The sequence below is a fragment of the Pelophylax lessonae genome, assembly GCF_965119305.1.
Source record: "Pelophylax lessonae genome assembly, chromosome: 12".
Classification (NCBI taxonomy): domain Eukaryota; kingdom Metazoa; phylum Chordata; class Amphibia; order Anura; family Ranidae; genus Pelophylax; species Pelophylax lessonae.
This window is the reverse complement of record NC_138779.1, coordinates 136,025,961-136,051,559: the sequence shown is the minus strand read 5'-3', so window position 1 is coordinate 136,051,559 and position 25,599 is coordinate 136,025,961. Positions and strand designations below refer to the sequence as shown.

Below are 25,599 nucleotides of genomic sequence, written 5' to 3'. Positions count from 1 at the left end.
CTATAAAGACAATCAACCCCCCAGCTGAGTATCTTTTCATCTAATGGAGGATAAAACTGTGCCCCATGCCTATCCCATGAGTGTTGAGTATGAGTTTGCTAATCCAACAAGGATATTTGATCAAAACTTTGGTGAAGGTAAGTAGGAAAAAGTTAGAATTTCTTTTTTTTTCACTTGCAATGGCTGAATTATAAAAGGAGAATTGATAATGTTATTTAAGACTGTGAAGATATTTTATTTACTTATTAGTCCCATTAAGAAAGTCAAGAGTAGTGGTCGTAGTCAAAAAACAGAGCACAATAAAGATGTGCAATAAACAGCACCATAAAGTGAGCAATAACATTTTGTTTACTGCTGTTAGGCAAATGCTGGAGTTTGATACATTTTATAAATTTTTTCTTATTCACTAGCTGGGAATTTTTTTTTTGAGTTGTATTATGTTTCCTACCAAAATACAGTGCAGTTGGTTTTCTGGAAGTTCTACTACTCATGTTCATAAGAGCAATAGGGTACAGTTAGCCAGTTTTCATTGGATTGCTTACTGTGAGCAGCTGATCTGAATTCTGTGTAGTTGTCTCAGAATGCTCCACACAATTCTTGTAATAAGTTGGTTATTTATAACCTGCAGTATAACATTATCTCAAAACATGGAATATTGAAAATTTTTGAAATTCCTGTATTTTACAATCCCATACCTCTACTTTACTGCTGTGTGCTGAGTTGCCCCATAAAATAAACCTGTCCTTAAAACTTTCAATACAAACCAGCATAAGGGGATAAAAGTAGACATCACAAGGTGCTGTTAAATGTCAGTAACTTATTAAAATCCCTCTTCTGTCATTGGGTGGTATATCATTTTGCAATATGGGATGTGACAGCAGGGGGAACAAACGTAAAATTGGTATACTGTATTGTCCACATTAGTGGCTGCTGGGAAATGCACAGGAGAAATATTGACAAGATAGTCCTATGTACAGGCACATTTAAGTACTTCAAAATCCACTCTTAAGCCCCATACGCACGATCAGATTATCGAACGATCTGTCGTCCGTTTTTTTGTGGCATGCTTGTCTGATGTGGAAAGTGAAGGGGTTATTTTCATACGAATTTTCCCGTACGACAGAATTCTACTTCAGAAGTGATGTCATGTGTTGGATTGTTTTGTATGTGTTCTTTAGTCTCTAAGCATGCCTAGTCTTGCTCTTAAGATTTTTTTCCTTGGAAATCTGTACTAATGAGACGAAAATCGGATGTTGTATTACGGACGACAAAAATTTTATAGCCTGCACATCAGGATTTTGTCAGCCGAAAAGTCGGAGTTGGCTGTCGAAAGCACCATACTAACAATCCGAAAATCGGCAGATCGGTCGTCGGATGAAATTTCCCTTCCGAATTTCTTACTGTGTGTACGGGGCTTAAGGCTCCATTCACACCTGAGCGTATCGTTTTCAGGCGTTTTTTTGGACGTTTTTCAAGCGTTTTTTTTTCCGGGCATTTTTCAGACGTTCTTATTTGTGTTTTTGAAGCATTTTTGGGATGTTTTTTTGCAGGTGTTTGGAGGCAGGCATTGACATCTGACCAAAAAACGCTTGTAATCTGCTTTAGGCGACAAAACGCTCCTATGTGAACAGGGGACATTGAAGTGAATGGGACTTTGCTTGTTGAGTATTTTTAGATCTTCTGAGATGAGCGTTTTACAAGCTGAAAAACACTCAGGTGTTAACAGGGCCTAAAGGCAACTGGGAACTGAGCAGTGTGGCAGAAGTATGCGATAGTAATATGTAAATAATACAAATGTTTCCACATTTTCTGTTTATTGACCAGTTTATGTTCAAAACTTTATCAAAATTTGGCCTATCAGCCTGTTATTTCCTCTGGAGAGGGTTTGAAAAATTCTAAGAACAATTGGATGATCTTCAAGGATCTGGTACAGTAAGTTATCAGGAGGATGTATGAGAAGCTGAGAACAAAAACCTCTATATTTACCAAGCTGGAAGACAACACTTACCAAAAGTCTCCTTTAGTTCTGGATTTTTTTCGAACCTAGTCTACTGAAGATTGGTAAAACATTCCTCATCTAGCAAATCTTTATTTATGTTGCAACATGCTGGCAGTTGAAGTGATGGCATGGAACTGTATTGCCTTGCAACAATGGTTCAGGCAGAAGGTGGTGTAACTGTATAGATAATGTTTACCTAGTATATATTAGGCTCCATAATAACAACTAAGCATCATTTAAATTCCTCAGAGTATCATAGTAGCGGACTATGTGTGCCCTAATAACATTGAACTTTTTATTTCAGCTTTGACCTGGTAACTGTGGCTGGAGAGAGGGTATAAATAGATAAACAGCTGCTCTGTTTCTGATTGTCCGCTGGCATACATAGGGCCAGGGCAATGACATTTTATCCAGATGACTTTGCATTCTTTAAATATAACATCTATCTAGTCCAAATGAAATTATAGCAGGCTTGTGCACTGTATATAAACTATTGTAACCCCTATCTTCTAAAACATGCTGGTTTACAAGTTGCATTTACTCCATAGCAAACATCATTGGCAATCAACAGCATGACTCAAGCATACACAAGGTTCCAGTTTTAAAGAAAACCTGTCCTAAAAGTAATATGTAAGCTGTCATGTTTACCATCTGCTTCCAATGCTAGCTTCCTGGCTGTTATGTTGGATTGTTCTTAATACTTTTTGAATTGCTGACTCAGAACTCTCTGCAGATCACTTACTTCATTAGCTTCAAGTTCGTTTATTTGGATACAAATGTACTGAAGCTATTGATTTAGCATACCAGCCAATCAACTACCATTTTCAGATCATCAACAGTAACCCACATCTTTATCTCATCACAGGTTTTTATAACAAAGCATGTGTAACCCTTATCTTGAGTTGGGTTGTTTGTTGATGGCAAGGTCATTACTATGGCATTAGACCTAGCAATAGAAATTAGGAATCACAGCACCTGACTTTGGGATTAGGGGTAGAAAACATGATTGCAGGCCACCATCCCTATCAGCTGTGGCTGTAGAATTCCCTGTCCTGCCACGTGTAACAAAGGGACAGAGATACTGGTGACATCTTTGACCTAATATGGCCAAGTTAAAGCGGAGTTCCGGCCTCGGGGGTCAATTTTAGCTAAAAATACCCCCGGGATAGTCAGGGCTAGTACATTCCATAATTGATAGCCTCTGAACTGTCTCGGGTCGCACTTACCTGAAAGAAGAAATACTTACCTTGAAAATTTCTTCTCCAGCGCCGCCATCTCAGGTGTGGGCAGCTGAAGCCGCAGCGTCCCTCTACGTGTCCTCTTCCATGTCTTCTTCGTGACTTCGGAGTCCCACAATGCACTGCACCGGCCCCGCTCGTCACTTCCGGTGCAGGCGCGGCATCCCTGCACAGCTTCTGGGCATGCCCAGAAGCTGTTTAGCAGTGAATGCCGCGCCTGACCGGAAGTGACGAGCGGGGCCGGTGCAGGCGTATTGATTCCTGGGAGCGATGACGTTCAGCTCCCAGGAATCCTCGCAAACCGTAAGTGATGGTGCGGGCCGCGGCCACAGAGGGAGGAAGTGGAAGGAAGGTGAGTATATTTTCTTCTATAATAAGGTAAGTGACCAAAAAAAATCGCCATTAACCATTTCTTTTTCAGGTTCCCCTTAGCAAGAGGATGGCCCAAAATCGATTTTATAGATTTTGAGGCCGGAACTCCGCTTTAAGTCATCCCACTGTAATGTGTCAGTGTCCCACCTTAGCTCAGCCATGCAACACTGTACGTAAATTACATTTTTATCACTTCTTGTTTTCACACAATTAGAATTTTCTTATGGTGGTATTTAATCACTACTGTGTTTTTTATTCTTTTTTGCTATATAAGCAAACATTTTTTCATTTTTCTTTGTTTCTAAAATTTTGCAAGCAAATATTATTTTTTCATATATTTAGGCCAAAATGTATTTTTGTTACATTTCTTTGGTAAAAATAACCCAAATCAATGTATATTATTTAGTATGTGTGAAAGTTATAGAGTCCAAAAATCATGGTATATATTTTTGAAAATTGAACAATCCTGATGTAATGATGGCCTGTCTCATTTCTTGGGGCTCTAAAATGCCAGGACGGTATAAATTCCCCCCAAAATGACTCCTGTTTTTGGAAAGTAGATAGTCTGAGACATTTAGTTAATTGAAGTTGTATTTTTTTTTCACAATTTTTTTGAAAATAAAGAAATTAAATAAAATGTATGTTTTCACATTTTGTTTATATACTGTCACCAGTGCAGTATAGTGTCATGCTATATAGTGACTGCTGTGGCAGTGATCAGGGACAGTGACTGGTGACTGTATGTTAAATTTAAAAAAAAAAAATAATCATTTTTTTTCAGTTTTTTTTTTTTTTACATACTGTGACCAGAGCAATACAGTGTAAGTCCCGGTTCACACTTATGCAATGTGGAAACCCTGCAAATCTACTGCAGGCTCCCACATCACATTCCCAGCACAGGCAGTTCACACTGCCATATGCGAATTGCTGGGGGTGTCAATTCAAAGTTAACGACACCCCCAGATCAGTTCACATATCGCAGTGCGATCTGACATTCGGACATGAATCGGATCGCATAGGTGTGAACCACCATGCGATCCGATTCTGCTGCGGACCCAAAAAAGGGTTCTGTGCATGTTTGTGCCGAATCAGATGCAAATTCAGCCATACTATCTGTATGGCTGAATTTGCATCGCACAGATATCGCATGTGATTTTCAGAGCAGTGCGCTCCGAATCACATGCGATGTCTGCCATCGCAGATGTGTGAACTGAGCAAGGCTCGTGGGTACAAGGTAATGTATTGATTGTAGTGATTATCACTGACCACATATAGTTGCCCAACTGGTATGCATTCCTCCCCTTCTTTCCTTAAAGTGGAACTGCACTGCATTTGGGCACCACAAACCAAAAACGCCATTTCATTCATTTTTAGTATTTCAAGCCAACTCGCCCATCCATCTATGTCTCCATGCTTTATTTTCCTGAGAAAAAATTTTGAAAAATGCCCCTGGCATTTCTGGTCGTGGCAATCTTGAGTAAGGGCAGATGATTCATGTAACATTTACTTCCTGGAATCCATCTGAGGCATGGGCTGAGCTGAGAACCCTCCCATTTGCCTAGGCATGGAAACCAGGAAGTAACTGAAGAAATGTAAAACAAGTAAATATGATATACTTTCCATTCTATTTAGTAATGCTAGCAGCATTAGGGATTAGAAAGAGTCCCTGTTGCTTGAGAGAGTGAAGTTCCACTTGAGGTTAGGTATACACTTGCAGAATTTCAGAACATTTGTTCATTTTTCTAATCATTAATGGGTTCAAATTGACATTCATTTTCGACCACAGTGATGAAGAAAATTGAAGGAATAGGATGTAAAAGTTTCCTTTAATGTACAAATTTCTAACAGTGTATGTGGTTTTTGTTCAGTGTGAATTAATTTCCTAATCGTATGTTAAAGGGACAGAAAATCCTAAACTATTTTGGAAAGACATTTGAATTTACTGAGCAATTTCATACAAATTTTCCTGAAAATTTTTTGTATAAACTTTTTTCAAAATTCTTCAAGTATATACCCAGCTTTAGGACTTCTGGGACAGATCAGAGGTATTCTGATTGGTCACAAATCAGCACGTGATCAATCAGAATCACATTCTGATGCGTCCCAGAAATCCTAAGGAAACAAGAGTAAGAAGAGCAGGGCTTTCTGGGAGCTGGGGAGGGTGTGGGGTGTTAGTTTACCTGGGTGAAACTACATTGTAAAGACCCTGCACTTTATTTTGTATTTCAGTAAATGTAGCATTTAAGGCCAGTTTACACCATGCCAGCACAGGAATGCGCTGTGTGTTCCGGTGAAATTCACATGCAGTTCTGTGCAGTGCGATTTCAGCCCATTCATTTTAAATAGGCTGAAACTGCACCACACCAAAAGTAGTGCATGCACTACTTTTGGAAATGCATTGCAACCAGATTGCATTGTTGTACTATGTGATCCGGTGTGAGTAAATGCAATGCATCTGCGACCTGCGTTTAGGGTGTCATTATCTTAATATTGAAACCCGCTGCAGTTCACAAATGGAAGGCATTTTAAACACAGTGCGAGAAACGCACACGGAACTTGGGTTTCCTGCACAGCATTTTGGTGTGAACCTGCCTTTACTGCACATGAATGAAAACCATAAATTTGCAAATTTACACTAAGTATATCTAAACCCAAAAACAAAAATTTTACTTGAGAATCCTGCGAACAACATCCTTCCTGTCCTTAGGTCTCCACACACATTCCTTCACTGTATCTATTGAGGAGCCATGGCTGTCACTAGCAGATTGAAATTTGAGTATTTAGGCTAAAAACAAGTACAATATGCAATTTGATATTTAGGCAAAAAACATATTTCCTATTTCATTTTCGATATAGTAAGTAAGCAGCTCAGGGACAGGACTCAGGACAAGAAATTAGAATGAGCAGGCACACACACACACACACACACACCCTATCCCCCACTCACACCACCATGGATGAAAAGATTTCCTTAGATATATTAGAGGAACTATACCTAGAAGGAACCGGACCACCTCTAGATCCCGACAACAGAGAATTAGAGGCATTTATTTTTACACAACACCTCATCAATTCTCCCCACAGTTAACACACATCCTTCAGACCACCATCCAACTTCTACCCCACCCAATCCAAAGACCCATGCCTAGAAAGAGATGTGCAACAGAGAACACCACCTGGGCCTTAAACATACCCTCACACAGCCAGAAAGGCTAACGCTTAACTCCCTCAAAACCAACAACAACATAATCATTAAACCCGCCAACAAGGGTGGCGGTATCACAGTACAGGACAAGAACGATTACATCAGAGAAACCATGAGACTACTAGATGACTCCCACATATACGTCAGATTACCTAATGACCCCCTACCTGGCTTTATTGCTGAAGCTAGTACTTTGGTCCACCAGGCACTAAAGGAACAGATCCTCACTCTAAAGGAAGCATCCTTTCTAGTAAAAAAGTACAATCACACACCATACTTCTACCACTTACCCAAAATACATAAACATGCCAACAACCCCCCATGAAGGCTCATAGTTGCCTTCATAGACAGCATCCCCAGTGGGTTCTCCCAATATGTGGATGTCTTCTTACAGCCCCTCGTGCAGAACTTACAATCCTATATTCGAGATGGCATACACCTCCTAGAACTACTACACCCTTATCAATAGGAACCTACTTACTCCTCACTTTCCCTGGACGTTTAATTCCTATATAAATACATCCCTCACGACATCTGTAAGCAGGCCGGACAAACCTACTACTGTACTAAAAAAATCCATCTATCCACCCAAACCATATCACAATAATTTTAGATGCCACATTCTTTTGTCTAATATATAACTACTTCCAGTTCCAAGACATATACTACCTCCAAAATAATGGCACAGCTATGGGAACTAACTTTGCTCCCTCATACGCTAACCTAATGCTGGGTTTATTGGGAAGCACAACACATATGGGCCAATAACCCATTTTTGTCTAACATCATCTTCTGCAGCCGGTATATAGATGATATTATAATTATCTGGGATGGAGACACAGATCAGGAAAATCTGGCATTTCTAGACCTCGATCTATACCATGAGAATGGCCAGATTCACGCTAAGAATTACAGTAAACCCACATCAGGTAACACCTTTTTACATTACACTAGCTGCCACCATCCACGTTGGCTAAACAACATTCCAAAAAGCCAGTTCTGTTGTCTTCAACAAACTGCACTAAATTAGCTGACTAAGAAATCCAGAGTGAACCCCTTAAACAGAAATTCTTAGAAAAGGGTTAACCACCTCCCCTAATAGAGGAATCATAAGCTTTATACATTAATCCCGATTCCCATGAACACCAAGCTACCAATGCATCCAACATGATCCGCTTTACCACCCAGTTTCACAACCGACAAAAGAACATGGAACATATAATGAGTAAGCATTGTTCGATGCTACTACAGGACCCCCACCTGAAACATACAGCCATACCAAGATTCTCCTACAGAAATGCTCCCAATATAGAATGAAAAATAGCACCTAGTAAACTGAGAACTGCCAAACATACATCACCATCACTTATATTTTTCTCCATCACTGGGATGTATCAATGTCGGAAACCTTTATGCCTCACATATAGCTTTGTCCGCCATGGACAGAAAGAGTTTACCATCAAAGGAAAAATGTATCCCATCAAAGAGTTTTACACCTGTTCTACCGAGTAGGTTGTGTATTGTTTGTCCTGCCCCTGCGGTCTCCACTATGTGGGTAGGATAATACGCACCTTACGAAAACGGTTTGGTGAACACCACCAGTTTATTGACGTGGGCGGGGACGAACACATTGTTCCCAGACACTTTGCCAAACACCACGACAAATTCACCACCGGTTTGAGGGTATGGGTCATTAAATGCATCCCTTCCACCTTCCCTGAGTCAAAGAGGTTCCAGTGCCTCTGCTGCAGAGAAACCTATTGAATATACAGTATGTCTTAGATGAAGTGTCACCGGGAGGGGGGAATGAAGAAATAGAAATGAATAGCATACTGTAACTACCGTACACTATAGACTTATACCACTACGGGCCCGGCTATGACTGTAGATAAGTACTTACTTTCCTTCCACAATCAAGCACATACATTCTACAACATAATTCTTAAAAATAAAACCAAAAATAAAAATACATGTTCTATACAGTGCTTTCGGCAGACACCTGGCTGCTGCTTTTGTCATGTTTTGTCATTTTCTATCACAAAAATCCTTTACAACATACCCCTTTTTTATCTATTTTTTTATATAAATTTTTTTTATATAGTTCCCATGTAATATTTATATAGATATATATATTCTTTTTATATCCTTTATATTTTATATATTGCCTCATATGTCATTATTTATATCTCCACTATTGCTTGCCAAAACACTCCTCAAGCTCTCTTTATCCCTCCACGTTTTGTTACTACCACCATGACTATCATCATTACAGTATCCCATACATATGCAATCAGAACACATTGCTAAACATTCCTTTGGCTACATCACACTAACATCTGTTATATCCACAGAGCACCTCCCTCCGGTACCTCCCTCCCCCCCCCTCGCTGCCCACCAACAAGTGGGTGTAGACATGTCAAAAGTTTTGTGCACAACCAATTTCCCTGTTACTGAGCACCTGTAATGTTCCGGTACCTTTGGTACCCTAAATTACTCTTTTCACAAGTGTATGCGCCCCACCATTTTCTTTTGGAAAGGTGCGCATACACCTTTAAGACTGAAGCTGTCATCACTCAGCGCCGGACTAGATGGCTATTTAAATCGCCGGTTCTCACTCACATGTGTTCGTTCAAACACCCTTACCTGGATGCTAACTTGGCTTGAAGCTTTCGTGCTTGCAAGCATACCTCGCTGACGGAACCTCGCTGCGCTGATCCCTGCATCCCGCTTCCGGATCATCCGCTCCTCCTGAACCAACCTTCGGCTGTATTGCTATTAGTGCTAAGTACCCCGCAGGGGAACCCTCTATAAACTTATACTAAGCTTACACTATCTAGCTCTGCATAGTAAAGACTATTTATCACATCTGCATATCTAGATTGCTAGCTCTTAAGACTACTGCTACTTATTCCTGCACTGGGTTGATCTCTCTTGTATGTCCACCTGCTACTCTGTCATCTGCTACCATACATGATTGCTAAACCTACCTGCATCCATCTGCTACTGTCTTACCTTCAAGTGTCTGTCACCTACCACCTCCACTCAACCTGTCTCTTAAATCTTCATCACTGTGTTACTACATACATAAAGTCACCCTAGGAACCAGCTTGTTGAGTGTGTGTATTTACTAGCTGAATTAAGACCTTCCACACATGATGAGTCATTGAGGTTGGGAATGGTATCTCAGCATCTCTCTTACATGACTACTGAAGTGGAATATTTCTGCAGCTGAAAATCCACACCATACATGAAACGCAGGAGCGTTACAGATTGAACGAACCCACAAATGGATTCAGCAGAAATAACCACTCAGGTGACACAATTAAAACAGCAAGTAACTGCGTTAATACACGCACTTGCTGAATTAAAAGAAGACAATCAGGCTCTGTCGCAGCAGGTAATTAGACTGACACAACTTACCTCTGCTCAGTCCCCTGAACCCAAGATAAATCCCCCTTTGGTATTTACAGGCGATCGCAAAAAATTTCGCGAATTTAAAAACGCATGTGAGTTACTTTTTTTGCTAAAACCTCGTACCTACCTTACTGATCACATTAAGGTTTGTACTATTATTTCTTACCTAACAGGCGATCCTCGAGCCTGGGCAGACTCTCTTTTTTGAGAAAAACGACCAGCTTCTCAACTCCTATGCCTTGTTCCTAGCAGAACTCACTAGCCTATATGATGACCCCAATAGGCAGAGTACTGCCGATCTTCAATTAAGATCCTTGAAACAAGGAAGGAGGCCTGTAGAAGACTTTGTCGCGGAATTCAAGAGATGGACCCTTGATTCAGAATGGAATGATGCATCTCTGAAAACCCAATTTAGGCTTGGCCTATCAGAAGCCGTTAAGGACGAGCTCGCCCGAGCGGATCTACCAAAGACCCTGGATGCATTAATACAACTCAGTATTACCATAGATAGAAGACTACGAGAAAGAAAGGCTGAGAAAATGGGAATGCTATTATTCGTTTCCTCTCGGATTCCGGCCGTTAACCCCGTTCCTATGGAGGTAGGAACCATACGCCCACCGCTATCAACTATGGAAAAAGCCAAAAGACGATATGAAAATCTCTGCTTGTACTGTGCATCCCCGGATCACAAGATAAATGTCTGTCCCCTAGTCAACAAAAAGAAGGGTGAGTGTTCACATGTCCTCCTAGGGGGATTGACAACTTCATTCACTAACCCTTACATTTTTGTTTGTTTGACATTACAGTGGGACCAGAACAGGATTACTACTAAGGCAATGATTGACACAGGATCTTGTGGAAATTATATTGATATATGTTTTGCTGCTTCAAATAAAATTCCTATTATTTCTAAACTTAAACCTGTCTCAGTAAGTCTTATTACCGGTGTTCCGTTATCCTCTGGTCCGATCACCGATCAGACACAAGCACTTCTAGTCACTATTAACGAGTCTCATAGGGAGACTACTACCTTCGATTTAATACCTTCACCCCACTTTCCCATTGTGTTGGGACTTCCCTGGTTACACACACACCAACCAACCATAGATTGGAAGGAACGGTCCTTGGCCTTCCTCTCTTGCTATTGCGAGGATACGTGTAACCTCCCGTCTTCCGGGAAGATTCTGTCTATGGTGACAGATGAGATTGCACCACTATGTTATCAGGATCTTTCTGAGGTTTTTCTTGAGAAAAATGCTCAAGCATTACCTCCTCATCGAGACTATGATTGTAGCATTGATGTACTCCCAAATAGCAAATTGCCGTTCGGTCATGTTTATCCTCTTTCACAGGATGAACTTTCCCATCTCAAAACCTATTTGGATGAGAATTTGGAAAAAGGTTTTATTAGACCTTCCACTTCTTCCACAGCAGCAGGACTCTTTTTTGTTCGCAATAAGGACTCAAGTCTCAAACCTATCATCGACTACAGGAAATTGAATGCTATCACAATAAAAGATCGCTATCCTCTACCACTTATCCCTGAACTCATTGAGCAGGTGCGTGGAGCTACCTATTTTTCAAAATTGGACCTGAAAGGAGCATACAATCTCATTCGAATCCGTGATGGACACGAGTGGAAGACTGCATTCAGAACCAGATACGGATTGTTCGAATATCTTGTGATGCCATTCGGGCTATGCAACGCCCCTGCAGTTTTCCAACGATTTATAAACGATATTTTTAAAGACTTACTAGATGTCTGTGTTGTGGTATATCTGGACGATATACTTATATATTCACGATCCCTGTCTGAACACATAAGACATGTAAGACTTGCACTATCGAGATTGCTTGCACATAACCTTTATGTGAAACTGAAGAAATGCTTGTTTCATAAAGACGAGGTACTCTTTCTAGGCTACATCATATCCAAAACAGGAATCGAGATGGACATGAGTAAAATATCCTGCATTCAGGATTGGCCTACACCAACCACACGCAAGGCGCTACAGCGATTCCTGGGATTTTCAAATTTCTACAGAAAGTTCATTAAAAACTTTTCTGCTATTGTGAGACCCCTCACACAGCTCACTAGCATAAAAAAAACATTCAAATGGTCAGAAGAAGCCAATAAAGCTTTTCACTTGTTAAAGACAGGGTTTACTTCCGCTCCCATATTACGCCATCCAGACCCATCCCTCCAATACATTCTGGAGGTAGATGCGTCAAACATGGCAGTAGGAGCAATACTCTCCCAACGACCAATCCACACTTCACCACTTCATCCAGTCGCCTTTTTTTCTAAATCCCTAAGCAGTCCCGAGATAAATTACCCCGTGGGTGAAAAGGAACTGCTTGCTATAAAATTAGCTCTGGAGAATTGGCGACATTTACTCGAAGGCACCCAATTACCAATAATTATATACACGGATCATAAAAACCTCCAATATCTTCAGACTAGCAAAACTCTCTCGCACCGACAGGTACGATGGTCACTATTCTTTCTAAGGTTTAACTTCCTACTGACTAACACACCTGCAGATAAGAACAAAAAGGCAGATGCACTATCACGACTAACTGAAAAAAACTACTTTGAAATCCCTTCCGTTCCTATAATACCTCACAAACGCATTATTGGAGTTGTCCGTTCCTTGAAGGAAGAGGTTTTGCATGGTATAAGTTTGGATTCACCCCCACCACAACTAAATACTGATGTAGAAGGCTTCCTCTACTACAACGACAAACTTTACATACCACCTACCCTACGCACCAAGATCTTGGAGTTATCTCATGATGTGCCTATGGCAGGACATATGGGTATGACAAAGACTCTTAATTTGATTTCCCGGCAATTCTGGTGGCCTGACATGAAAACATCTATACAAAAATTCGTCTCTTCATGCAATGTCTGTGCCAGGTCCAAAATTGACACTACGAGACCATCCGGTCTACTATGCAGTCTACCAATACCCCAAACTCCATGGGAAGTTTTGTCCTTGGACTTCATCGTAGAATTGCCTCTTTCCAAAGGATTTAATACCATCTTGGTGTCAGTGGACCATCTGACAAAGATGGCACATTTCATTGCTATTCGCAGACTACCTTCGTCCAAACAAACGGCAGAACTCCTGATGAAACATGTCTTTAGATTACATGGTATCCCAAAAACTCTTCTGTCTGACCGTGGATCCCAATTTATTTCTAAGTTCTGGCAAGAACTATGTCACATACTACGGATCGAGCGGAAGCTCACTTCTCCTTACCATCCGCAGACCAACGGACAGACTGAAAGAGTCAACCAATGCATCGAGCAGTATTTACATTGTTACACTTCTTACCAACAGGATGATTGGGTGGATCTTCTCCCTCTGGCAGAATTTGCCTACAACGCAACCCACAGTACAACCAAGCAGAGTCCGTTCTACTTGAACTATGGGTTTCATCCCTCTATTCTTCCACCACGCATCCTTCCTTCAAACAACCCAGTAGCCTCAGACTATCTTACCCAAATAAAGGATTCTCTGGGTTTATTAAATACTACCATTGCACACGCTCACAGTCAACAAAAAAAGTACTATGATCTTCGCAGAAGACCTTCTCCACAGTACACTATCGGGGACCTCGTTTGGCTCTCAACAAAAAACTTAAGACTGAAGATCCCTAGCAAGAAGCTTGGACCTCTGTTCTTGGGACCTTTCCCAATCAAAAAACTTATTGGAAAAGCTGCAGTACAGCTTACATTGCCAATAGACCTAAAAATCCATCCCATTTTCCATGTGTCGCTACTGAAGCCCCATGTTCCGGACCAAGGAATAAGGCCAAATATTCCACCTCCGCCTCCTGAACAAGTTGAAGGTGGAGAAGAATACGAGATAAAAGAGATTCTGGATTCTCGTATCTACAGAAGAAGACTTCAGTACTTGGTTAGATGTAAGAACTATGGGCCCCAAGACGACACCTGGCTAAACACCTCTGAAATACATGCCCCTAGATTAATACGCAATTTTCATGCGAGATACCCAGACAAACCAGCTCCAGAGGCCTTCAGGAGCCGGCCTTAAGGGGGGGGTATTGTAATGTTCCGGTACCTTTGGTACCCTAAATTACTCTTTTCACAAGTGTATGCGCCCCACCATTCTCTTTTGGAAAGGTGCGCATACACCTTTAAGACTGAAGCTGTCATCACTCAGCGCCGGACTAGATGGCTATTTAAATCGCCGGTTCTCACTCACATGTGTTCGTTCAAACACCCTTACCTGGCTTGAAGCTTTCGTGCTTGCAAGCATACCTCGCTGACGGAACCTCACTGCGCTGATCCCTGCATCCCGCTTCCGGATCATCCGCTCCTCCTGAACCAACCTTCGGCTGTATTGCTATTAGTGCTAAGTACCCCGCAGGGGAACCCTCTATAAACTTATACTAAGCTTACACTATCTAGCTCTGCATAGTAAAGACTATTTATCACATCTGCATATCTAGATTGCTAGCTCTTAAGACTACTGCTACTTATTCCTGCACTGGGTTGATCTCTCTTGTATGTCCACCTGCTACTCTGTCATCTGCTACCATACATGATTGCTAAACCTACCTGCATCCATCTGCTACTGTCTTACCTTCAAGTGTCTGTCACCTACCACCTCCACTCAACCTGTCTCTTAAATCTTCATCACTGTGTTACTACATACATAAAGTCACCCTAGGAACCAGCTTGTTGAGTGTGTGTATTTACTAGCTGAATTAAGACCTTCCACACATGATGAGTCATTGAGGTTGGGAATGGTATCTCAGCATCTCTCTTACATGACTACTGAAGTGGAATATTTCTGCAGCTGAAAATCCACACCATACATGAAACGCAGGAGCATTACAGCACCTCCTCTTTCCCCACCTCCCTGCCGCTTATAAACCAGTTGTTCCCCAGTGGGCGTAGGTCTGACTAAGGAACTGCGCATGCTCCAAAATGCATTACCGCCCACCGACCCCTGAAATAGGCAGTATGCATTCCAGCGTGGTTTTGGAAGCCCTGTTGCACCGCTGTCTCTTTGTTTCTGCACACACCAGCGCTCTCTAGGAAACATGACAGCCGGGAGTCGGCTCTTCTCCACCACATCTACATAGGACAATGCTGAGCTCACAGGATAACCATGTTATATGCCTTACCACTATGGACAATTCTGTAAGTGCTTCAAACCCTTGTGTGTCATAATAAAATGGTCTATGCTGCACTTAGAGGCGCCTTGTGCTTTTCTCACATTTCTCCAGAGCTGCTTCTCCTTCTAAAGTACTGCCCTAGCGTGTGCTGACAACTACTCTCCTAGACCCAGCTACGGTCTCACGGAAGCACCCATATTCTCCTAATATACACACATGAAATTGACTCTCCCAGCGACACAGCAGTGTGCAGTAGAGCTGCACGATTAATCGTATGAAAATCGCGATCTCGATTCACCCCCCCTGACGATCTAAACCTGACATATGCTCGATTCTTTGCAGAGAGAACAGCTGTGGAAAAAAAAAAAAAAGCCTCCCGCAAACAAACGCCTATCAGCATACAAGTCTCCCAGTAACTATAAACAAAATGATTACATTGTATCTTTTCCTTCCCTCTGCCAGGGAGAAAGAAAGTTTAACCTCTTAAAAGACTAGATCTTTTTCTGACACTTGTTGCTTGCAAGTTAAAATCAGTTTTTTTTGCTAGAAAAGTACTTAGAACCCCCAAACATTTTATATATTTTTTTAGCAGAGACCCTACAGAATAAAATGGCGATTGTTGTAATATTTTATGTCACACTGTATTTGCGCAGCAGTCTTTCAAACGCAATTAATAGACTTTAATGAAAAAAAAAAAAAAACGTAACAGTAAAGTTATCCCAATTTTTTTTTTGTTACACAGAGAATTGTGAGAGAATCGTGATCTTTATTCCAAGCTAAAAAATCGTGATTCTCATTTTGGCCAGAATCGTGCAGCTCTAGTGTGCAGCGGCACAGATCTCTGACATGACACGTCCCCTACAGAGTCACAGTGACAGTCTCTCTCCACGCCAGGTGGTCCCTTCAGTCCACTCTACTCCAAACAGCTCTGACAATCCCGCTCCCAGCTTGCCTTGCTCCTGTCCTGCAGACCCGCACACAAGGCTCTGGACGCTACGCTCAGCTCTCATGCCCCATGATATCACATGACACACTCAGCCACTGCCTCCGCCAGCGCCGCCTGAACACACTGTAGTAGGCACTGGGATTGTTTCTGTCAGATCTGGACCAGAACTGAGCATGCGCAGTTCTGAGCCGAGCGTCACAGCCATATTTTTTATTAGCAACCTTTTCCTTTCCCTGGCATTTACTGGCAGGAGAAAAGTGCCTGTTTTTTACTGGCTACCAGTAAAAATACTGACGATTGGCAGCACTGGTCACTAGGCTGCTGTCCTGATTTGCACTACAGATAGGTCTTCCTAACTTTATTTCTATTACACAGGGGGGCTGGGGAATCTTTAGTGTACAGAAAATAGCTTGAAAGGAAGATAACATTGTTTGTGATTTCTTGCAAGCCTGGCTCCTTCAGTTTTTCAATCAAAGGATGTTGGGCAGTAGGGAAATGACCGAAATTCATATAGTGTATGCTCAGCATTAGACTGAAAAATGAAAATCAATTCAGCCACCACATCTAAGGACTGGTAAGCGCAATATATTAAAATGTTGTTATTGGGTTTAGATATAGTATAGTGGTAAATCTGCATTTTCGCTGTTTTTTTTTTTTTTTTTTAAAAAAGGTTTGGAAGTGAAAGAATTGTGAATAATTGTCTATTTGGCACTTCTTCCTATGCTGGTTATAAAATATTTACTATTTACTGACCATTCACTGCATAACTTCTATGCAGCAAATATACATAGAAATCAGACTGAGCTGTCTGGAGATGAGTCACTTGAATAAAATATTTGTAAACAGTGAGGCTAGAAAACGTGAAAAGGAGTCAAAAACTTCTCCTGCTGGTTCAAAAAGAAAATGCAAAATCATTCTATAAGATATTACATATTTATCAGAATTATTGTTTTAGACTATAATTAAATACTAAACTATACTAAATAAAAAAAAAAACATGTTAACAAAGGTGTTGTAGAATATTAAGCCAAGTAGAATAAACTAAAACACTAGCAGCGCTAAAACAAAAGGATCACTGTGTAAACCAGTGTCCTTAAAGACTCATAGACCGTAGCGATGTGCAGTCCATATAGTGATAAACCAGGCACAGTCCATCCACCAGGGTAGGGGAGTGAAGGATCTTGTCTATTCTTCCAAAGATACCACCACACTCTAGTGCTCCCCCCCTTTGAATGAAACACTCACCAGAACCTGGTGAATACAGAGCCTTCAACCAAATCCACCAAACTGTGGGTGTGCTGATCACTGCTGGCTGCACCTCACTCCTCCTTCCTCCAATGTTCCTCCGCTCAAAGTTCATGCAATTGAACAAAGTGGGGGCAACAATAGTGTAATTCTGCAAACTTTATTTTAAAACCACACACAGTGAAGCCCCTCTCCCCTCCAGATGTCTACTTACAGGAGGGTAATGGAGTGAAGGCATAAAGGATAAAATATGCACACTGGATAGCCAATTCCAAACATTCCTGTAGTCCAATAGGAATCCCGGATGGTGTCCTATGTTAGATGTTCTGCGACCGCGCACAGCTCTGACGTTTCGTCCTCACGACTTCCTCTGAGAGCCCATGTGCGCGGCGCGGTCGTAATGTTTAAATAATGACGCCGGCGCATGCGCACCAGCGTCCGTCTGAAATGTCACCCGGAAGTACACACATATTATTGCTGCCCAGCTCCCATCGGTGCTCCGATGTGCGGATGTGCACCGCTGGTCGGACGTGATGACGCACATCAGCCGTCGACATCAAGCTCAGTACCTTATGACAGCATCTGGTTACACCGCCGGATACACGTCACCGTCGGGATGCTCCGATACCTTCTCTGCGGACACCCACTTAGAACAGGCACAGGATCGGCATACATTACTATGAGCACAATATGCCCCCGGAATGCATGAGCCCTCCCACTCGTCTGTGACTCTATCCCCACCATTTATCTATGGGGCAATTTAAAATGTATAAGCTATAGCATCCACATTCCATACTGAATGCCTTACACTTTACATCTATAAATTTCATAAACAAAAATACAATAAAATACAAAACGTTAAGCATCAAATCTGCAGTCTGGTATATCAGAGTAAATAAACCATATATCTGCATCAACGATATAGGAATAAGCTGATATAAATAAATATACATACATCTAAAACTGTTAAAATGCCATCATTCGTGTCAGAAGTGTCAGAAGGAATTGCACCCTGGAGGTTGATTATTTTGAACAATCCCAAATTTTAAAGGAGAGATTTATGGAAAAAGGTTATGTAGCTGCCAAATTGGATAAGACAATAACTGAAATAGGTGCATTAACGCAGGAAGAATGTTTGAGGGATTCGGTCAAACAAAGGACACAGGAACACGAATGGAGCTTTATAACACAGTTTAGTGCACAACATCGCGAAGTGGAACAGGTTTTTAAAAAACACTGGCCTGTACTTCGCATGGACAAGCTCCTGTGTGGTGTGCTACCAGATTCTCCAAACTTCATTTATAGAAGGGGACCAACTTTTGGAGATCAGGTAGTAAAAAAAGTATTGGACCCTCCAAAGAAACCAGTTATGTTCTGGGATGAAAGAGTTGGTTTCTTTGCATGTAGGAGATGTAAGACATGCAAACAGGTGAACACACGTTTGAGGAATTTCACTAGCTTTACATCTCCATCGAATGACCAATCTTTTGAAATAAAAGACCTTATTACGTGTAATACCACTCACGTGGTCTATTGCCTGCAGTGCCCCTGCAATTTACTTTATATTGGGAGGACGAAACGGACAATAGCCACGAGAGTGTCAGAACATATTACAAATATTCGTAATGGGTTCAAGGATCACAGTGTGTCACTCCATTTCCGAGACTTCCATAATAGGGATCCATCTCACCTCAAATTTTGGGGTATAGAAAAAGTTGAACCGGTATGGAGGGGCTCGAATAGGGTCCGGGAAATATCGAAACGTGAAACACACTGGATTTATTTGACCGATAGCTTATACCCCAAAGGTCTAAATGTTGATCTGGATATCAACTGCTTTATTAGTAATTATTAATTTTTATAGGTAGTTCTTATCCAGATCGCTCTTTGGCAGCATATTCCCAAAATATATATTTGGTAACATCTGTGTTTTGGGTCTTTCAGGCTCACACATATATATAGAGAGAAGGAGGAGTTTTTTTGACCTCTTCTCTTCCCTTTGTGTCTTTCTTTCTAATATCTGTTTTAAACTTCATATATAGTGTTGATAAAATATTTTTTTATGTTTGTCCAAATTTTATATATTTTTATAATATATATTTTTTAATAATGATGGCATTTTAACAGTTTTAGATGTATGTATATTTATTTATATCAGCTTATTCCTATATCGTTGATGCAGATATATGGTTTATTTACTCTGATATACCAGACTGCAGATTTGATGCTTAACGTTTTGTATTTTATTGTATTTTTGTTTATGAAATTTATAGATGTAAAGTGTAAGGCATTCAGTATGGAATGTGGATGCTATAGCTTATACATTTTAAATTGCCCCATAGATAAATGGTGGGGATAGAGTCACAGACGAGTGGGAGGGTTCATGCATTCCGGGGGCATATTGTGCTCATAGTAATGTATGCCGATCCTGTGCCTGTTCTAAGTGGGTGTCCGCAGAGAAGGTATCGGAGCATCCCGAAGGTGACGTGTATCCGGCGGTGTAACCGGATGCTGTCATCAGGTACTGAGCTTGATGTCGACGGCGGATGTGCGTCATCACGTCCGACCGGAGGTGCACATCCGCACATCGGAGCACCGATGGGAGCTGGGCAGCAATAATATGTGTGTACTTCCGGGTGACATTTCAGACGGACGCTGGTGCGCATGCGCCGGCGTCATTATTTAAACATTACGACCGCGCCGCGCACATGGGCTCTCAGAGGAAGTCGTGAGGACGAAACGTCAGAGCTGATGTGCGCGGTCGCAGAACATCTCACATAGGACACCATCCGGGATTCCTATTGGACTACAGGAATGTTTGGAATTGGATATCCAGTGTGCATATTTTATCCTTTATGCCTTCACTCCATTACCCTCCTGTAAGTAGACATCTGGAGGGGAGAGGGGCTTCACTGTGTGTGGTTTTAAAATAAAGTTTGCAGAATTACACTATTGTTGCCCCCACTTTGTTCAATTGCATGAACTTTGAGCGGAGGAACATTGGAGGAAGGAGGAGTGAGGTGCAGCCCAGCAGTGATCAGCACACCCGCAGTTTGGTGGATTTGGTTGAAGGCTCTGTATTCACCAGGTTCTGGTGAGTGTTTCATTCAAAGGGGGGGAGCACTAGAGTGTGGTGGTATCTTTGGAAGCATAGACAAGATCCTTCACTCCCCTACCCTGGTGGATGGACTGTGCCTGGTTTATCACTATATGGACTGCACATCGCTACGGTCTATGAGTCTTTAAGGACACTGGTTTACACAATGATCCTTTTGTTTTAGCGCTGCTAGTGTTTTAGTTTATTCTACTTGGCTTAATATTCTACAACACCTTTGTTAACATTTCTGTCTGTATAGCAGCTGCTTTGAGACTTTGCGTCTTCATAACTCTTTGTTGCTATCTATTTTGTCCGTTTGTGCGCGGGGTGAGTTATTTTATGAGACTGGTCTTTGGTCATACATATTTTGACTCTTGTGTTTGCAAAAAAAAAAACATGTATCAAAGCCCCTGAACATTCCCCTAAACTATTTAAGAGGGTAATCTGGACATTTAAAAAAAAAACATGATATAAGCCATAATCAGTATCTTATCAAGGCCCCGTTCAGATCTTGCGTTAGTGGAAACTAGCATGCTCGCTTGCGATTTCTGAGGCACGATTAACATGCGTTTCCGCATGTCGTGCATAAGGAAGCCCATTCACTTCAATGTGCTTATGTGCGTTGGTCACCCAAAAGAAGCTCCTGCTCCCTTTCGGTTGACACGCTTTGCGCAATTTTTAAAAGCGCATAGAGCTGTGCAGTTCTGTCGTGGGACAATCATGGCAAAATCACATGGCATTTGGGGTGCCATTAACAATAATGGTAACCAAAAATGTGTCACACATTTTGCCACATCTGTATTGCATTTTACTATTGAACTGTCAGTGGTGTCAATATAAAAACATTATTACCCTTTCAGGCCCGATAAAGGTTGATAATATGCCAATACATGTCTTAAAACCAATGGTACATTGTTATTCTATACTATATAGTATTATACTGTAAAAAGCTATAAAGTTGTTCACTTTTATTTAATTTATAGGTATAGCTTCAGAGGACCTACTCTGCCCAACATTATATCATGGCTATTACGTTAGACCCAGAAGAAATAAAACACTTGACAGAGGCTTCTCTGAAGTTAGCTGGAACCAGAACAAATTCCAAGTCTTCCTCGATGTTTGCCATTTTCTTCCTGATGAGATCAATGTCCGTACCATTGACAACCTACTAGAGGTGACTGCCCAACATCCACAGAAGATAGACAGACATGGTTTTATCACCAGGACATTTAACAGAACATACATTCTACCCCTGGATGTGGACCCTCTTCTAGTGAAAGCTAAACTTTCTCATGATGGGATCCTCAGGATTGAAGCTCCCAAGCAAGGTGTAGATCTAGAAGAAGTGGTGAATACAGTGAAGATAGAAGTTGAGAAACCACCTTTGGCAGAAGAGACAACAACTGATAAATAAGCAGATAGGAAGGGACATGTATTAGCCTGAAGTTATTTATTAACTGAAGCTATGAGTAATGTTCGAATAATAAGGGAAAATTACTAACAAGAAATCTGGGCTTCCAACTGATATGATTCAATGACTCATTGGACATGGAACCTCAATATTTGATATAGTTCTGCTGTTCAGCTAACTTAAATGTTTCTTATTGCAGGCTCCTTTCAGGTGCTCAGAACCCCCATCTACCTGAACACCTATTGCTTTGAGACTGCTGATAATCAAATATGGAAATGGTTGCCTAATTCAAAAAGTTCATTAAAATTTCAGCATGGCTATTTTCAGTACTTGTTGTTATTTTTTCCTGTGGACATAGTGTAATTTATTGCAATTTAAAATACTTGAGAGAGTCTGAAAAGTTAACATTAAAAGGAATAACTTTGTAGTACTATCATAGAAAGATATGGCTATTCCCAAAACTGTCCGGCAGAACTGATCATTTGTTTACCATTGTTAATATAATGCAGAGAAGCCATTGGTGGAAAGCTATTTACAAAAAGCATTTCATTATCATTAAAAGGTACCAAGATCTTAGTCTTGTTGTTTGGGTGCAAGTTTCAAAAGCTTGGCTAGCATAAATGCTTACTTAAATGTGATGGTTGTTATGTAATATTAGCACCTTATAGATAAGATGTGTACAATGTTAAGAAGCCTTTACATTAGAGGGATGGTATTATGTTAGTGTCCAATATAAAAATTAAACCAAATTGTTAAATATTGCATAGAAAGATCCTTGGAGGAATTGAATAAAGCCCTAACAACATTTTTTTCAGCAGCATGGCTCATTAAATTGGCCTGCGCCAGATTAAAAAATCTGCCGCCTTTGCTATAGCCAGTGGTGCTGATCAAGTGCCAAAATCCAAGAGGGCAGTTGTACAGAAGTCAGTCAGTAAATTGACATCTGTACAACCACCCTGCCCATACATGGATCGAAGTTTGACCAGTCCCTGCTGAACGGGCAGAAGTTCGATCCATGTATGGCCGACTTTAGTTTGTGTACAGAGACAGACAGAGCGCCTGTCTCTATACACTGTGTAACAGAGCAGCAAATTTGCCACTTCTACTTCCTCCCTTCCCTACCTGTTACTAGTTGTTAAGGATCCTGTCGATGGTGAAGCTTCACAGCCAAACAGCCTCTTAGCAACCATAGATGCTGACAGTGGACAGAGCTTGATGAAAAAGTTAAAACACTAGTACTCTATCAGGTCCACTCTCTTCTTGTGATTGACAGCAGGCAGTGAGAAGATTCAATAGCCAATTGCAGACTGTATATTGGCTATGGAGCTGTCAATTACAATGGTAGTGGACCTGATCGGGAACTAGTGTTTGTAAATCCCCATCAGGCTCAACCCACCAAGTTATTTAAATCCTTGGCTGCTGATATGTCTGTGTGTGGTGGGGTGGAAGCTCAGCTGCAGTGAGGGTGGAATGTCCATATAGATGTAGCACCCTCTAGTATGCTACGTTGTTACTGTAGCTGGAAGTAAAGGTAAAAATTTGTTTTAGCTCAGGGCTAAGCAAGAGCTATGAATATGGTTCAGGGTTCAGTGACTTAGGGCTTGGTGACTCATCCTAGCAGCTTTTCTGGTGCCTCCTGTTCTCTGGGACATTGAAGAATGTAGTAGACATAGTGGGTGGAGGTTAGGAGGAGCTGCATGGAATATTTATGAGGACCTCAGCCAATCCCCAATAAAGAGTCGGCAGGGGGCAGGCCACCTCATAAATAAGCATGAGTCATGTCACCAGGGGGAAGTCGGATGGAAGATGGATTTCTGAAGAGGCTGTCGGTGGCCCTTGAGGGTGCCCCCTAGTCTGGGGGGGGGGGTGACCTCGGGCTGGGGCTTGGGTGCTTGAAAGATCCTGCTAAAACACATGGAGGAAGCCCTTCCTGGAGGCATGGGAGCAAAGAGAGAGGACAGCAGCAGTAGGTCTGGAGGGCTAGTAAAAGGGGGAGGAGCAGCCAGGTGGGTTGGCAGTGCTTAAAGAGGTGGTGCTGGGATCAGTAGCCACAGCAGTGTTGCAAGCTGGACACTGAAATTCTGCTACACAACCAAGGGGTCTCAGGGTTCCTGCCTGTAATGGGCCATTGCTCTTATCTGACTGAATGACTGTCAGATAATTACAGTGTTCCAGCTGGGTTCTGCAAGCAAGTATGCCTTGGAGGATGAAGTGGAGCTGTATATAGAGACTGCATATAGGAAGTTGTCCCTGAAGGTGTTGTTGAAGTCAGATTAGTAACCCGTAACCTTCCATCCCTATCCAAGTTTTTATCCTCAATAAATAACAAAAAAAAACAAAGTCACAGACTGTTCTTTGTCTCAAGAGGGCCTGTGAAAATAAAGTGTGCCTGGCTGTGCAGGGTGGGGGATCCCAGTTTACTTGCAGCTTCTTAGGGAGTGTGCTACATAGGCATTCTAGTTTCAGTGTATTTCCCACATGCTGTGTGCCACAGATTCATGTACCTGTTTCCATTTGTCATAAAGACTGACATTGGCTGTGTAGAGGCATGTAGAAATTCTAAGGAGTGTTTTTAGATATGATTTATAAATTCCCCTGACTATTTTTATGTACATATGATCTATGTCTCATGGTCATCAGGCAACATAGACCTTTTCTTTCTGCTTGGAACTGACAATAATGACAGTGAGTGTAGGGGTCTTCGACAGCACCACATATAACAAACAAGATACTGTAGATAAAATTAACACAACTTTAATAATATCAGATTAAAATCATACAATTGTCAGGGCTGGGCTCGCAGCAGCTCTCTTCTCAGTGCTCAGGCTGCTCAGCTGTCGGATAATTGTCAACACTCATTGCTTTCTCAGTGGCTCATCTAGTTATCATTATCTGCTCATCTGCTGTGTTCCTGTGAAAGACTTTGCCTGGCTGACACTCCTTCTGGTTCCTAAACCTGTTCCTCTGCCTCTGACTATGCTGATTTCTGATTTCCTGATCACTAGCTCGTCTGACTTTCGGTTTTGGCTTCCAACCCCTGGCTTATGTTTGACAACGATTACGGTTCTGTAACATTTTTTACCATTACATTTAAGGTGTGAATATTACTGCATTTTCTGTCTCAGCTTGATTCATGGTTTCTTACAACAATAAAAGAAATGCTGAGTAATGAATGAACACCCTCTGTTCTCATCAAAGTCACTGTGTTTGCTTACAAACAATTGACTCCACAACATTTTACCCTATCCAGATCATCATAGGAATGTACAGCTTGGCATGTTATTAACATATTTCTGCAGGCTAATTATCATACATCCCCTCTTCATTGCGGTAAGTATAACAAAGCAAACCTCCAACAGTCCTATATACATTAGCACATATCTTTCTGTTGTCCAGATTGTTTCTATATATACAGTATATGAGTTTGTGTTTGTTCCCAGCAGGGGTCCAGCGTATTTCCCCTGAGGAAGAGCAAGACTTGAAATACGTCAGTAATTTGGGCACGCTATATGTCATGT

General features: G+C 41.5%; 1 protein-coding gene across 1 annotated transcript; it reads left to right on the top strand.

The window, feature by feature from the left end:
• Positions 1-22,344, top strand: HSPB2 (heat shock protein family B (small) member 2). The gene is made up of 2 exons (XM_082274404.1): positions 1-137; positions 21,654-22,344. Exons 1-2 carry the CDS (start codon positions 44-46, stop codon positions 22,082-22,084), a joined length of 525 nt encoding a protein of 174 aa, XP_082130530.1. The 5' UTR covers positions 1-43; the 3' UTR covers positions 22,085-22,344.
• The last annotated feature ends 3,255 nt before the right edge of the window (positions 22,345-25,599 follow it).

Bases quoted from the DNA above. Each gene is read 5' to 3' on its own strand.
- HSPB2 (XM_082274404.1), top strand. From the start codon at position 44: ATGGAGGATAAAACTGTGCCCCATGCCTATCCCATGAGTGTTGAGTAT. The intron at 138-21,653 runs GTAAGTAGGAAA...TTTAATTTATAG, and splicing joins TGATCAAAACTTTGGTGAAG to GTATAGCTTCAGAGGACCTA.